This window comes from Hippocampus guttulatus, chromosome 2, assembly GCF_054856545.1.
Source record: "Hippocampus guttulatus isolate MCC_2025c chromosome 2, RoL_Hgut_1.0, whole genome shotgun sequence".
Lineage (NCBI taxonomy): Eukaryota > Metazoa > Chordata > Actinopteri > Syngnathiformes > Syngnathidae > Hippocampus > Hippocampus guttulatus.
In genome coordinates, this window is record NC_141262.1 from 20,806,901 (window position 1) to 20,823,393 (window position 16,493).

A 16,493-nucleotide genomic window follows, 5' to 3' on the forward strand; every position below is an offset into this window, starting at 1 on the left:
GGAACATAAGTATTTAGAATCTCTTGCTTGATCACGCTAAGGGTGACTTAAAAACAAAAAGCTCTATGATTTACTCAAAAGTTGGTCATCACTTCAGGGAATACTGACTGAAGTAATTATTTCGAAGACTACTTTTTACTTTTACTTAAGTGATATTACTCTAAACTTTAGAGCAAAAATTGTACTCAAGTTAGTTTCTAAATAACAGTACTCTTACTTGAGTACAATTTTTGGCCGATGACCTCTGGTTAATGCCTAATTGGCTCGCGTGGACTGTACGTACCTGGAACAGTTACGTAAGCCACTATAAAAGGCTCAAGTTTTGTTTACGCCCGCGTTTCCCGGCCGAATGACTCCATTTCCCAGAATGCACATGGGCGCATGCGCAGTACGTTTTACTTGACATTGGTAAACAGACGTCAGAAGGGAGTCTTCGCCTCGAGTCAAAACAAAACAAACGCAAACAAACTATTCAAGACATCCGAGGGGAGCATCTTCGGACCACCGGGACGACCACAACTTCCAGGCGAGACGTCGCCGCCTCCAAACTGCCACTTCGCGCGAGTTCTGGGCGGCTCTCGGCGGACTTTTCGGCGCGTTGCAAACTCCGGAGTAGCAGCAGCTTAAACGGCTAACGTGATCGGGGGGCTACCCGGGCTTGTTTTCCCAACAAGTTGGGAGCTTCACCCCGGGGGGACGAGACGCCGCTACCGCCGCCGCTGGACGGGCTTCCTTTATACGACCACTTGTTGAAAGTCGAGACGAACACGTCGCGGGGGTAAGAAGCCCGGCGTGGCGAGCTCCGGGGCCTCGGCGGCGTAGTCAGAGGCGTTTTGTAACTGCCTCTCGTGGCATCGTGTGCGGCGCCACGAGTGGACAAACATGGCAGATGGCGACATGTGGCGGATTGTGCACACCTAAAAACACTGCTCTTTGGATGAGATTCTTGTAGTTGCGTACAGTTAGTAAGTAAATTTCACCCGCCCCTTGTTTCGTATCAATCACACCACCATTTCGTACTTTTTTCCCACTAGTGGTTAAATTGGTGCTGGGGTTGTTTGTCTTTAATTTCAGACCTGACTGGACTGTTAGTGTGAAGTACTAAGGCTCGTTTGAGTGGTTTTTTTCATTTTCTTTTTAAATATTTCTTTTGTCTAATTTATTATACTCCTTATAATCCCTCAAGTGGAAATTGAACTGGCAACACAGGTCACCATCACTTTGTTTACAAACTATTCCATTTACTGTCAAACTCCCCACTACTAAAAGTAGTGTGCAAAATTGAAAAGTACTTTTCATGTTTTACTCCAAAGTACTTGCTTCTTTGGCTTGCGTATGGGAAATTCACTACTATTATTTCAAACAAAGGAGCTCCCGTTCCCTCCTTCAATATAAATCAGAAGGTTTATGATAGTTAGTATTAAGGAGATTATTTGGGTTCCCTAATCTCCAATCTGAGGATTAACTGGAGCGATTGGTGTGCCCAGATTATTACGTCTTTTTTTTTTTTTTTTATAGGCCCCCAGTGTTTACTCTCAGAATATTGTTGTTTTCCTTCCCGGGATAAAAAACATTTGGAGGGTTGTAAGTAGTTCCGGTGTTTTGGAGTAGAGCGGAAGTAGCCAAGAGGTGGAGGTGGACGAGAGACTCACCATGGAGGAGTTGCCAGCACCGCCCATTGACCCAGATTTTGAGCCACAGAGCCGGCCCCGCTCATGCACATGGCCGCTTCCCCGGCCAGACATCTCGGCCGTGAAGCAGGAAACCCCAGACGGCGCAGAGTCCGCCGCCGGGACACCGCCAGCTGATGACGACAAGCCGGATTCGCAGCAGCGGCATGCTGCTGCCGTGGCCGAACCAGAGAAGGCGGCGGCCACTGTGGCAGGGGCAGCAACCGACCCCACCGTGGGCGGCGTGACACCCCGCAAGGGTTCGTCCAGGCGCAACGCATGGGGGAACCAGAGTTACGCCGACCTCATCAGCCAGGCCATTGAGAACTCGCCCGATAAGAGGTTGACGTTAGCGCAGATCTACGAGTGGATGGTCAAGACGGTGCCTTACTTCCGAGATAAGGGCGACAGCAACAGCTCAGCCGGGTGGAAGGTCAGTCCAATGCACCGCTTGTGGTAGACAGTAACAGTGCTGCTCAACTGATGGGTCGAGGCCAGACTGACAGGACAGAAAAAAAGGTTGAAAACTGTTAAAAATTAAATGTCTTTATTTTGTACATTTTTGAAAGGCGGAGAATAGTGAAATTGGTCAGAGTAAAACATCCTAAAAGTATTCTTTTTACTGTGTTGAGGCAAATGGAGGAATAGGTAAAAACAACATTTTTTTTTTTTTGACAGTGTTTATTGGCAAATAGTGAAATAGGTGAACCATCCATCCATCCATCCATTTTCCAAACCGCTTGATCCTCACTAGGGTCGCGGGGGGTGCTGCCCAGCTGTCTTCGGGCAGTAGGCGGGGGGACACCCTGAATCGGTTGCCAGCCAATCGCAGGGCACACAGAGACGAACAACCATCCACGCTCACATTCACACCTAGGGACAATTTTAGAGAGTTCAATCAGCCTGCCACGCATGTTTTTTGGAATGTGGGAGGAAACCGGAGTACCCGGAGAAAACCCACGCAGGCCCGGGGAGAACATGCAAACTCCGCACAGGGAGGCCGGAGCTGGAATTGAACCCGGTACCTCTGCACTGTGAAGTCGACGTGCTAACCACTGGACTTCCGGGCTGCCCATAGGTGAACCAATAAATTGAAAAACATCTTGAGTGCAATTTTTGACAGACGTTACGTGGAAATTCGGAATGTTTTAGAAATTGAAATTGATGCATCCACCTCAAAAAGGGATTCATTTGCCACAAGATGGCAGTAAAGCACCACATGAAGCTACTCGACTCACTTCGACATAGTTCCTTGGTGCTAAGATGCCATAGGATGGCAGCAAGGCACCTCTAAAACTCAATTGGACCTAGTTTCCTTTACCCACGATGGCAGCAAAGCACTACATGAAGCTCCTCAACTCAATTTGACATAGTTCCTTTTCCCTAAAATGCCAACAGATGGCGGTAAAACACTACATCAAGCTCTTCAACTCACTTTAACATGGTTGCTTGGTGCTAAGATGTCATATGATGGCAGCACAGCACTACATGAAGCTCTTCAACTCATTTCAACATAATTCCATGCCACTAAAATGCTATAAAATGACAGCAAAGCACAATATGAACCTCCTCAACTCACTTCGACAGGATGGCGCCCCCCAAAAAATCTGAATATGTGAATCAGAATAATAATTATGCGGGGAACATGTGAAGAGTGGCCTCCCTGAAAATGGTTTTTCCTTATAGAATTCCATCCGCCACAATCTGTCGCTGCACAACAAGTTCCTGAGGGTCCACAACGAGTCGACGGGCAAGAGCTCCTGGTGGATGCTCAACCCCGAAGGAGGCAAAACGGGGAAAGCACCCCGCCGCCGTGCCACCTCGATGGACAACAGCAGCAAGCTGCTGAAGAGCCGCATGCGCGCCAAGCAGACCAAGAAGCAGGCGAGCGCGGGGGCCGGCGGCGGCGGCGTTCTACAGGGTGATGGCGCAACAGTGGCGGCGCGGACCGGCGCCGACAGCCCCAACTCGTCTCAGCAGTTTCCCAAGTGGGGGGTGAGCAGCAGCAGCCCGTCGTCCCGCGGCAGCCTGGACGACGCCGACATGTGGACTTCCTTCCGGCCGCGCACCAGCTCCAACGCCAGCACCCTGAGCGGGCGCTTGTCGCCCATCGCGCCGGGGCAGGAGGAGGACGACAATGTCCCTGAGGACGGGCTGCTGGGCCGCTACGCCGTCAGCGCGCTGACGCCCACTCTGGCCGAGACCCTCATGGAGGAGCTGGATCTGATCGACGGGCTGACTCTAATGAGTGGCCAGCAGGGCGGTGCGAGTCCCAGCACGGCCCCACCGGCACCGCCCACCCCGCTGCCGTCCGCCGCCACTCTGCTGCCACGTGGCTCCTCGTCCTTCCCCTCCTTTCATCAGCTGCAGGCACCGCAGACGCCGCCCCAGGCGTCGGTGGGGCCCGCCAGCAAGGACGCCGCACCCGCTTTTGGCAACTCTCTCTTCAACTCCTCTCACGGCACCACCACCGCCCACTACGGTACCCACGTGCCCTCCAGCTTGGAGGCGCTGCTCACCTCCGACTCTCCTCCTCCAAGTGACGTCCTCATGGCACAGGTGGACCTGCTCGTGCCCACCCCGGCAGGCCTCATGGGCTTGGGCTCCCCGGTAGTGGGCGTCAGGCCCAAACCCACGCAGCTGCTCCTAGGGAAAGGCCTGGAAGCCAACACGGTGGGCCCTCGAAGCCTGCAGCCACCCATGCAGCACCACCAGCAGCACCATCAGCACCACGCTCCCCGTAGTCTGGGCATGATCCTCTCCGGCATGTCCCCGGACCCGCTGCAGATACCTGGTCTGAAGGTGCAGCATGCCGCCCCGCAGCACACCGCCCTGTCGGGCCCAGGCCCGGCCCCATTTGTGGCGCCGCCCTGCTTCCAGGCGGTGCCGGAGCGGCTGCCCACTGACCTGGACGTGGACATGTTCACTGAGAACCTGGACTGCGACGTGGACTACATCATCAACAGCGACCTCATGGATGGAGACGGTATCGACTTCAACTTTGACCCCGTCCTGCCCGCTGGGCAGGGCTATGCAGGGCCCTCCACCACGCAGGGCTCCGCCCACAACTGGGTGCCCAGCTAAAGGCTTTGCCAGGTAGGTGTACTGCTGTTTTCTGACTGCCCTTAGTCTCCCCTAAGGTCAAATTGTTTCCGTACTGAGGAGTAAACACCAGTATTGGCCCTCTGTTGGCGCGCCATTTTCGTGTTGCTTTTAGTTGACTCTTGAATAACAGTCCTTTCTTTCAGTGTTTGTTTTATTTCTGCCCTTAGTCTCCTCAAATTTGTCTGATTACCAAAAAGTTAACAGTAATTTACCTCCTTTATTATCCGTTTTCTGTTATTTGTTGATGCTACATTTTCTTGCTGCCCTTAGTTATCCTCTTGGTTAGTCGTTTCATCATTTTGTTTCCTTTCTCTCCTTAGTCTCTTCTTTGATTCAATTAGTTTCCTTGCCAAGAAATTAACCAGTATTTTAATTTGTTGGTACTCCCTGTGCTTGCTGGACGCAGATCAAATTGTCTCTCTACTGAGAAGTGAATGCCACTATTTACCATACTGCTTAACTTTTGTTGTCGTTTGCTCGCACTGTTTCTTTCTGACCGCAGTCTCCTCTTGGATAAACATCATTTCAGCGTTTCTTTTCTGTTTTTCATTTTCGTGCTGCCCGTGGCCTTCTCTTAAGCAAATTTGTCTCCTTACTGAGAAATAAAAATCTCTATTTACCTCATATTCTCCTTTTTCGTAATTTTTTTGCCCTCTGTTGACTTTCTGCCCTGATTCTCCTCTTGGATAAAATTTGCCTCCTTACTTAATAATAAATACTGTACTTGTATTTTTATGCACGTTTTTTTTCCTTCACTTGCTAAGGTGTCTTGGAGCTCCATTTTCTTTCTGCCCTTGGTCTCCTCTTGAATATAAATGTTCCCCTTTGCCGCGAATGAAAAAGAAATGATCTCTAGAATTTATTTATTTTTTTATCCATTAATGGTTAACTTTCTTCAAAAAGAAAAGTCCAATTCCCATCTTTACTTGCCAAAAGAAGATGAAGGTCAAAGCTAACGTTGACGATTTTGGCCCTCGGTTGCTGAACTTTCTCATGTTTCTCTCCAGGAGACGAGACCCCGCCTCCCTGACTTGGCCCTCCCCAAAAAGGACAAAAAGTCTTTCCGCGTCATCACGCGGACCAGCCTCTTGTCACGTGCCAACGCCACCGCCGACTATGCACATGCTTCCCCCCACCACCACCCTGCCTCTTTCTCCTCATCTTCCTCAATTTTCTTGGATATTTTCTTCATCAAGACTTCCTCAACTCCGCCTGCGAGTTGTCAACATGTTACGCACAAACATTTTTCCGGGTGGATGCGGTACCCAGTCGGCTTCTCGATGGAGGCTTTGTGCGTGTGTGTTGAAGAAATGGCCAGTTTCCCTGCAGGAGAAAGAGCCTGCAGATCAGTACAAAATGAGAACGCTGACGATTGTTTCTCACACAAGACGATACATGACTTTTTTTTAAAAAAACGTTTTGTTTTGTTTTTTTAATTCAACACTACCGGTAATTGCTATTTGGCCAATGTCTGTTGTTGTTTTGTTTTGTTTTTACCTCCATGCAGTGTATAAAGTAATTAAGCGGTGTATAAAGCAATTAGGCGGAGTACACACATACCGATAATCGGGACACATTTCTGCATTCTCCCCTTTCCCAATCTAAGACCTTCTTCATGGATGTCTCAAAAGATTGTCCTATGGCGTGGAGTGTCGGGATTTACTACTCAAAAACATTCGGGGCTGATTGTTGCAGATGTTAAACCCGTTCAATATCTACACTTGGAAAATCCGGATGTGTACGGTCAAAAACGGAGTTTGTCTGAGCGACAGACTTGGCGCTTTTGACGTGAAATGAAATGACGGGCACTTAAGCTGAATGTTTCATTCCGATCATAGTTGGCATTGGTCCGATTGTCGGCTCTCTCAAAAAGATTATCTTTTGATGTGGGGGTGTGTTTGGGGTGCGATCTGGTTGGGCCAACAATTGTGAACGTGAAATATGTTTCATATTTACAGTGGCCAATAAGCAGGATATGTCCATACCGAAAGACAAAATATTAGCGTTTTACATCTTTTACAGTCGGTCATTTTAAGGCCTGATTAATTGACATCTCTAAAAAATTATCCCGAGTGATTAACCTGTGGTATGGAAAAATAATAAAGCCGCTCAATTGACACAGACGAGAGTCAACAATTGAGTACACTGGCACCGTCCTCGGTTTTTCTCCCCGATCGAATTGGACAATCGTGAAATGCCGTTCAATATTTATGATGGCAAATTCTCGTGCGCGCATCCTGGAGCTACGACCTCGGCGTCAGGATCTTAAAATGTTTTGCAAAGTGCTTTGTTACAACAAGCACTGTTGAAAGGGCGAGATCGGTAAAGATGACCAGATAAGCTAGCTGTTAGCCTTGTGTTAGCGATTCAGTCATGCTGTGCTCGGGGTCACATTTGGTACTGCGGCATCGACAAAATGGGGTCTCCATGTTGAAAATTAATATGCGTGTGTGTATCCCGCTTTAGATTTGATTTGCAGTAGGATCATTCGAAAAAAATATCCTAATTAATGAAATGAAGTTATTTGTTTGGATGTTTTTTGGGCATTTGAGGTTAAATTGCCATACAAGTGGTTGTTTGGCTTCTTATCAAATGTTACTACCTAATTTTTGAATTTGTTGTAATTTCTGTGCATTTTTTTCTAGCACTTAACATATGACCAGGACCATACATTCAACTTTTTTTTCTTTTTGGTTTGAAACATTTCGACACACAATGCACACATTGCACATAACTATTGACACGCGATGCAGATTTATTCAGAGAATTTTGAAGGAAATTTTAATCAACAACAACAACAAAAAACCACGAAGGGTTTTAATATTTTGCCGCATACCCTCACTAACTTGAAAAAAATATATATATATATTTTTGGGGTTATAGCTTTAATATACAAGATAGCTGGAGAATTATAGAGATGCTATTTTAAATTTTTTTTTTTTTTTTACATCGGAGGGTTGGATTTTTCAGATTTGTAACAGCAGTTTTTCTATACTTATTTTTGTAAAAATGGACACGCATGTAGACTTGTGTTTGTGTGTGTGTATATATAAAACCTTACCAAAGGAACACTAATATTTGCATATGCATGGCATTTAGGGGGCGCACTCAACTCGACAGTGTCTCAGTGTACATAAGCTTTTTTTTGGGGGGGGGGGGTATTTTTCTAGCTTTTACACATAAGTCATCTCAAAACAAAATGGTAAAAACAAACACAAAACAAAACAAGACTCATACAACCGTTACCTCTCAGGGTCGCTCAGAAGAAAACAAGCTCAATCATGTGACAAAAGGGAAAAAAAGTATTTATTTTTAAATTTTCTGCCGCGACTGGAAATTGTTTGTTGCTTTTTGAAACCTTGGCATCTTAAAACAAACAAACAAAAAACCTGCTATGCATTTCATTTGTAGCTTTTTTTGGGGGGGGGGCATTTTCACTTCCTGCCAAGATGGAAACACTAGCATGACGTTGCTACTAGTGTGTACGCAAATTGTTCTCTTTTTGTGTGAGTGTGTGTGTGTGTATTTAATTTTCTGGTCATGTACAGTTTGTTCACCAATCATTTCATACGTTTAAAGAAAAAAAAATGGTTTAAAAAGAAAAAGTCAAAAAAAGCACTCTATTTGCTTTGGCGTGGTGCTATGAGTCATTTTGGATGCATATCAGGGCCTTGGTGAAAGTTACCTGCAAGACTCAATAATAATCCTTTTTACTTGTTTCATCATATATGTTTTATAATCCCTCCCCTCTTTATATACGTATATATTAGTCCTCAACCTTCCCACAATAACTAGTATGACACCCCAATCATTTGATGAATTTATGTATGGAATGTTAACTACATGGAACTGGACGTGTGTGTGCGCGCGTGTGAGTGTGTGTGTGAGAGATAAATTGCCGCGTTAATTCCATGTTCTACTCGTGCACCTGTGTACTAGTAAGCTCTTTGTCCTCATGAGTCGGACGATTCGGCACACTAGTAGGATATGGCAGCTTCAAAGTGTGACATTATTCAATTCCACGAGTTCTAGTTAACATCTTAGCGCACGGGTGTCAAACTCAAGGCCCGGGGGCCAGATCCGACACGCCACGTCATTTTATGTGGCCCACGAAAGCAGATCATGTGCGTCAACTTCCATGATCCTTTCTAAAATCTGTACCAAAATGTCATGTGTAATAAATAACACTGAGATTTTGCAAGAATTTTCTGACCCGGTTTATACTCACTTGAATAGTAAGTGAACAAATAAGAAACAAATAATTGACTGATTTCAAAACTAGTAATCCATCAATTTGTTGTGGACAAGTTATCATACTATGTGATGATTCAACATTAATTCGGCCTTCCGAAGGATGACGTAACTCCAAAGTGGCCCGTGACAAAAATGAATTTGACACCCCTGATCTAGCGCGTAACCGTACTTGTTCTACTCGTGTGCAGAAGTGTCCAATAGTCGTGGACGATTGCAAAAAATATGAGCATTTACTCAATATTTTACTCGTACGCTGCCATGTTCTAGTTACTCGTTGTCCTGACAAGTGAGACTATGCACGAGGAGAATGAATGACTGTCGACAATTATGTTTCTACCATTGCAATTTGACACTTTTGTGCACTCGTAGGACGCCTTTGGCATCCTCGTAGGACGACGACGTGTTACTAGTCAGGCAAAAGTGGACAGTAATTGATATTTGAGCACAAGTGACATTTGACTAATCTGTTGCTTCACTCATAGTACTACGAAATTCTAAAAGTAACATCTAGCGCTTGACTAGTCGTACAAGAGGCAAATCTTTCTACTAGTGCCGCATTTTGCCTCACGAGGAACTAGTCCATGTCCAATTAGTGTGCAGAAACGAAAGACAGTCATCTTTTTGACTTAAGTGTTACTAGTAAGACATTGTTGATTGTCTTACTAGTAGTACTGTATACTGATGTGAACGACAGCACACTTGCCTCACTAGTGACATGTCCTACAAGTTGTCCAAAAGGACACAGAGTATACTAGTACACATTGGAAATCAAGGATGTGGAATAAATGCTGGAAACAGTTGTTTCAGCATTTATTTGATATCCTTTGGCTTCAAGTGCGCGACACGTTTACTAGTTGGCCAAGTAGCGTTTCTAGTGCAGCACAGTGGTTTAGTAGTAAACAAGTAGACCAAAAGTGGCACTTGTAGTGGAAAAACACTCCTATTTAGACAATCACTCTCGCGGTGTGCTGAATTGGCACACTAGCGAGAACTATAGAGTGTACTAGTACACGGAGCTGAAGCAGAATACGGAATGAATGCTCCATGGGCTTTCCAGAATTGTATGTTGTTTTGGTTTATTTTAATTTTAATTTTTTGCTGGAGTCACTCCACTTGTACTTGATCTCGATTTGATTTTTTTGTCCCTTTGAGCTACTAGTCAGTCCCCTTTGATGATGTTTTTGATGACTTGGAGAAGTCGGTCCCCAGGTCACACAGTATTTTAGAATTTAGCTTAACGGGATGAGAGCATGAAGAAGTTATTTTCATGATGATTTTGTTGATTGATGGGTTGATCTTGATAAGTAGTTTTCAACCTCCTTCCTCGTCCTCATCGAGTCAAATGAGACGCAACAAATGGAAACTTTGAGTTAATAAACTGCTTTAATCCATTTTGCTCTCCTGAGTTCAATTCATCATGTCTGGCGTATTTATTTCCTAGAATTAGTTTTAGCCTCAAAATTCAGATTTAAAAGCTATAAAACAAGAGTTAAAAAAAAAAAAGCTAAATGTTTAATAATGGTCGGCTGATTAGCGGCTCCGGCTCACCGTGCAAAGGTGCAGGGTTCGATTGCGGCTCTGGGCTTCCTGTGTGGAGTTTGCATGTTCTTCCCGAGCCTGCGTGGGTTTTCTCCGGGTGCTCCGGTTTCATCTCACATTCCAAAAACATGCATGGCAGGCTAATGGAACACTCTAAATTAAATTAAAAGTTCATTATAATCTTTTTTTAAATCAGATTTTTGGGGGGTTAGAAAATGTAAATTCTTTTTTACCCGATTTTACTTTCAGAGTAATTTTTTTTGTCAATGTTGAAATAAATTTCCAGTCAAAATTAGGGGTTTTAATTAAAATATAAAAATAAATGAAGTTTAAGAAATTGATTTTATTTGCTTCCACATCAAAAGAATGTTAAAAAAAACAGAATTTCTAGCATGCACTGATTTTTTTTTTAAAAAGTACTTTTTTTTTGTCAATGATAAAATACGTTTCAGTATTTATTTTTGGGGGAGGGTAAACGTTTTTGTGAGTTAAAAGTCTGTAAAAAGAAAACATCAACATTAAAATAAATAAGAAATTTCGATTTTTTTGGGTCAGTTAAAATAACTAAAGTAAAAAAAAGATGTTAAAATCAGAGTACAAAGTAAGAGCTCAATGCCAAAAAAAAAAAATATATATATATATATACAGTACTGTGTATATATAATACGCATATCTATATAGCTGTATATACACACATACATAGTGTTAGAAATTCAGGTTTTTGGGGCCGTTTTTTAAAATTCACAAGTTTATGGGTGTGCTTTTTTGATATGTGAAGTCTGTTTTTGGTGCACATGCTTTTTAGGTGTGTTTTTTTGTGTGGTTGCATGTGTTTTTGGTGCAGGTGAGTTTTTTTTGTTTTGTTTTGTTTTACATGAGAGTTTATTTTTGTCGTCTAAGTCACAGCACTTCCTGCGGTTGTTTGTTGACTCCGATGGTAGCAGGGAACAAACAAGACAACAGCATTTTGATTTTTTTCCTCAAACATCTTTATAGAAAACAGAACTTCACGTTTTTGCGTCTTTCAACTTTTTTTTTCTTTTGTCACTTGCTTTTGTGTCCATTTGTTCAGGGTGGAGCGCAACATCCGTGTGTGTCAAACGTTTGTTTTGCCTCATTCCCGAGGGGTTTGATGACAGAGTCAGTTGGGGCATTTTATTTATTTATTTATTTTCTCCTTGTGCCACCGCAGCCCGGCCGCTTCGTGCGATTCCCAGAGACGCTTGTCTGTGCTTTCATTTGTTTCATTATTGTCGTCCAACCTCCACAGGAAAAGCTTCGGAAACATTTTGGTTCCAGCTGAGATTTTTTTGTTTCCCCAAGGAGCCTCTCATAATCTTAACGCAAGTTACATGTGCATAAAAAAACGCCAGATTTTAAAGTTGCTTATTGCAGAAAAAAAAAAAATCAAAGTTGTCGTATCTTTCCAACACAAAAGTCATAACGCTATGATAGCAAATTCATATTTTGTCCAGAAGAATTTGTATGAAAGTTATACCTGTATTGTCTCAAGAAAAAAAGTTCCACGTTTTACAGGAACGAAGATTTATTTGCCGGAATGAAAGGTCACAAATCTTAACAGAATAGACGGATATTATTTCCATGATCAAGTCATGATGTGACAATAGCAAATTCATAATTTTGTCCAAAAAAACAAAACAAACCAAAATAAGCAGTCAGAATCCATTCAAGAAAATGATGTATTTTGTATTTAAAATTCTGAATCTTACAAGATGTATTTTACCAAAGTCATAATGTCAGGATTGCAATTATTTATTTATTTTTAGAACTAAGCAAATTTTGATGTGATGAGTACAATATCTCAGTATTTTGAAAAGAAGAGAGATAATTCATCGGGCTAAAATGCTGCAATTTTAGCAGAATAAGACTGGATTTCTTTCAAGATGAAGTCATAATATTACGAGATGGTCCATCAGACTTTAACACGGGTAGGAAGTGATATTTTAACACGTGAGTTTCAAAAAGGCAATTTTATTTTCACACTACAACGCTTTTATCTTGAAACTGATGACTATCCTTTAAAAAAAAAAAGGTTATTTTTAGATTAAATACGCTTTTCGGTATCGGAAAAAACAATGTTTTCCAGTAATAATACACTTGTTTTTTCAAAAGAAAGGCCCTTTTTGTCGCAAACATGTCAGATTTATGTGATGATTTATTGGCGTAGCTATGCACTTTTATTGAAATGATTTTTTTCGCAAATGACTTTTCTGACCCCAGTTTGAGAAGCATTTGCTAATCCTACAGAGCACAATAACAACAACTCCAGCACACAAAACCTGTCAAAATCCAAAAGAATCATTTAACAAAACAAACAAAAAGTTAGCTGCGCGTTCTGCTTGGCAAACGGTACCGTGCAATGTGTTTCCATACAGCAGAAAAACAGATTTTGTTCAACGGGCCAGGAAAACAGAGACAATCATCTTGTCGATGGCTCAACTTCGTTTCTTTTTTTTTTTTGTGTACCACAAAGCGCTCACGCACAAGCTTACTCTGAAATTGTTTTTGTTTGTTTTTCAGTCAGTCACTATGAACTTTTCAGCAGGTCTTCCATTAAAAAAAAAAAAAAAGAAATCCTCGGATACACGGGAAGAAAAGAATTCCCATGTCACGTCTCCGCTCTCCACTTGCTTCCTTGCGTTATAAATATATATAAAGTTGTTTTTTTTAAAGTGCTTAAAAACAACAACAAAAAAAAAGAAACTAAGGTTGTTGGGTTCTCTTTTTTTGTACAAAACAGCTCTGGAGATCCAAAAGGGTCCTTCAAACAACATTGAATGAGGACAACATTCATCTTATCCACATTGGGCAAAAACTTCACACCTACGAATATAAGGAGAGTGTTCATGACGGACAGTATGCTATGCACAAAAAGTTGGGGATATTGGGCTGAAATTCAGGATGAGCCTAAAATGCCCGAGAACATTTTGTGTGATTTTAATTTGACCTTCTCAAAACCTTTGAATGCACCATTGTTCAACGTTTTTGTTGGACAGGAACACGCAACAAATATTTGATTCAGAACAATTTCCAAGCCTCATCCATGCCTTTCTGTCACTTCTATCGAGGGCTGTGTGTGTGTGTCTATATACAGTGTATGTGTGTATATATATATATATACACACACACACACACACACACACACACACAGTGTATATAGTGGACCGGTAGTCCAGTGGTTAGCACGTCGGCTTCACAGTGCAGAGTTTGCATGTTCTCCCCGGGCCTGCGTGGGTTTTCTCCGGGTGCTCCGGTTTCCTCCCACATTCCAAAAACATGCATGGCAGGCTGATTGGACGCGCTAAATTGTCCCTAGGTGTGAGTGTGGGCGTGAATGGTTGTTCGTCTCTGTGTGCCCTGCGATTGGCTGGAAACTGATTCAGGGTGTCCCCGCCTACTGCCCGAAGACGGCTGGGATAGGCTCCAGCACCCCCCACGACCCTAGTGAGGATCAAGCGGTTCGGAAAATGGATGGATGGATATATATATATATATATTATATACTGTATATAGACACACACACACACACACACACATATACATACATACATACATACATACAGCCCTTGATACAGAGAGACAGAGAGACTGGATATATATATATAATATATATATATTTTTTTGTCTCGAAAAAATGTGAACAAACGGGACCGGAGATGCATACAGTGAATATGGGGGTGGGGTGGATTGGGGGTTGTCCTGAGAAAAAAAGGACAGGTTCCCAATAAGAATCCACAAATAAGTGATTATCAATATCATTTTTTTTTTTGCTTTTTTTTTTGCCCCTGGAAAAAATTGCAAATAAGCAGCGGCTCAGGGAAAAAATAAGTAGGGGTTTCCACAAAAAATGGGGGTCACGGTCCACCAATAAATCCTGGAATAATTGACGCACATTAAAATGGGCACAAATTTTTTTCCCGCCCAGCTATTTTTTGTGGGTGCAAGCGGTTTGGAAAATGGATGGATGGGGAAAAAAGCGATAAGTAGATTCAAAAATAAAAATCTACAAATAATTTCTGCGTATTCAGGAGTTTACGGAAGGTCAAATGAAGTTGACCTGTAACAGTTGTGTATTTTCATCCTGAAATGTCCCCCACAAGTTAAATACTTTTTTGTGAATGTGGTCTGAAGTCTTAATGGGATTGCACATAGTGATGAGGAGGAGGGGGTGTGACACATCTGGGAGAAAAAAAAAAAAGAGCACAAGTGCGCCTAATATGGCCACAGATTTGTCCCGCCGCCAGTGAGCTTGTCGCTCGCTCACTTTTTGGCTCGCTGGCGTACCTCGATGGAGAAGGAGGAAAAAAAATATCGAGCAGGAGCTGGCGGGAAGCGCTCAGGCGACCATGTACTGAGTGATGGCTCTCAGGGCGTAGAGGAGCTCCGCCTGCAGACGCGCCTCCATGATGAGTAAATTCACATGGATCTGGGGAAGACGGAGACCAAGTGATCGCGACGGCCATGTGGCACATTTTACGTGGAAAACAATACCAGCATCATTATAGTTACATTTTTTTGTCATAGTTGTTATTTAATTTAATTCATTCATTTTTTTTCATTTGGTTTCAATTAGTTTCCAAGTTAGTTTCTTACTTTTAGTTTTTATTCCTTGTTTGCAAAAATTAAATACACACATATACATATATATATATATATATATATATATATATATATATATATATATCTACTAGTAAATATTGTATCGTAGAAACGTGACAAAAAATATGACTTTAAAAACATTTTAGCTCATTCAATACCAGCCGTTTTTCTCAAATTGGCTGAGCCAGGCGCTGTCGGATCCGGACCACACTCCACACTCACCCACACACTGTGCGCGACAAAGATCTGATCAAAGCCACTCCTGCCATCTAGTGGTCATTTAACATACTAAAATCATTCCCACAGCCTCGAAATTGAGGTGTGCGGAAGCCCTTTATTAATATTTAAAAAAAAAAAAACCCCAAAACGATTGTGGGTTCATTCAGTCATATTTTTTTAAACATTCATTTTTATTTTATTTTGTGAACGAAAATATATATTTTTTCAATTTTAGTTTTCATTATTTGATCCATTTTTGTTGACTATAATAACCTTGAATTATAACATGAACGAGAGAATGCAATTTTGTAGAAGTTGTTCACGAACACTGAAGGGCAGTCGCGGAAATACTTGAATTGTTAAAATGCAGGATGTGTCAAGGAATGTGGAGGAAGGTAAATAGATCAAATTTTTACATTTTGAAATGTGGGTATTTGTCTTCTCTGGACGACAGTCCGCTCAAATTGCATCGGTTCACAAATGTGAACAAAGGGGATAAAAACGTCAAATGAGTTTTCATTTGGGAATTTGGAAAAAAATGGGAATTGATAGAGTGTGCAGAACAGTTCCAAAAATGTCCTGAATGTTGTGAACATTTTCGAGTTGGAATGGTTTGAATCAATCGGTCAAGAAATGTAGACTGAGCAGGGAGCTATGACAAATTCCTTCAGTTGGGATTTTTATTTTTATTTATTTTTGGGGGAGTCGTGGGGGGAGTGAAAATGTTTTAAATCAGTAACATGTGAGAACTGAGATTTGGAAAATATATAATTGGGAGAAAAGTGGGAATAACAGGAAGATGGAAAAATATTTGACGTGAGGTCAATTGCAGAGGGATGTTGGTGCTTCTCTGTCACAACTTTGGAAAGAATTTTGTACATTTTGAAGGGAAGAATGCCACACTAAATGTCCACTTTTGAGAGGCGACTCACCCTCTCTGATGTTTTAAGAGGAGCCCAGCCCAGTGGACGCGCCGAACTTCTGCTGGGGTCAGGGAAACACGCAACAGCCTTGATGTACACCTTCAAATCTCGCTCCAGGAGCCGGTCCACTTCCCCGTAGTCGTAATCGTCGTACCTGCCGCCA

At 42.6% G+C, this 16,493-nt stretch overlaps 2 protein-coding genes across 3 annotated transcripts in view; one reads left to right on the plus strand and one right to left on the minus strand.

Annotated features, from left to right (window-relative positions):
- The window catches only part of sesn4 (sestrin 4), a 28,478-nt gene that overhangs the window by 1,432 nt on the left and 10,553 nt on the right, over positions 1–16,493 (minus strand). Inside the window, exons 8-10 of one of the 2 annotated variants that reach the window (XR_015098938.1) lie at positions 16,340–16,484; positions 14,874–15,015; positions 1,653–2,169 (exon numbers count right to left, since the gene is read on the minus strand). Coding sequence is in view for 1 of the 2 variants with exons in the window: in XM_086101340.1 (XP_085957466.1) it covers positions 14,926–15,015; positions 16,340–16,484 (235 nt within the window). In the remaining variant the exon portion in view is untranslated. Of the gene's footprint in view, positions 1–1,652; positions 2,170–11,533; positions 15,016–16,339; positions 16,485–16,493 lie in introns of those variants that run through there. The other variant, XM_086101340.1, reaches the window with a different exon arrangement.
- foxo4 (forkhead box O4) lies at positions 407–10,420 on the plus strand. The gene is made up of 3 exons (XM_086101322.1): positions 407–2,103; positions 3,357–4,766; positions 5,783–10,420. Exons 1-2 carry the CDS (start codon positions 1,654–1,656, stop codon positions 4,752–4,754), a joined length of 1,848 nt encoding a protein of 615 aa, XP_085957448.1. The 5' UTR covers positions 407–1,653; the 3' UTR covers positions 4,755–4,766; positions 5,783–10,420.

Coding starts and splice junctions, on each gene's coding strand:
- foxo4 (XM_086101322.1), top strand. CDS start 1,654: ATGGAGGAGTTGCCAGCACCGCCCATTGACCCAGATTTTGAGCCACAG. Junction 2,104..3,356: donor ACAGCTCAGCCGGGTGGAAG/GTCAGTCCAATG, acceptor TTTTCCTTATAG/AATTCCATCCGCCACAATCT.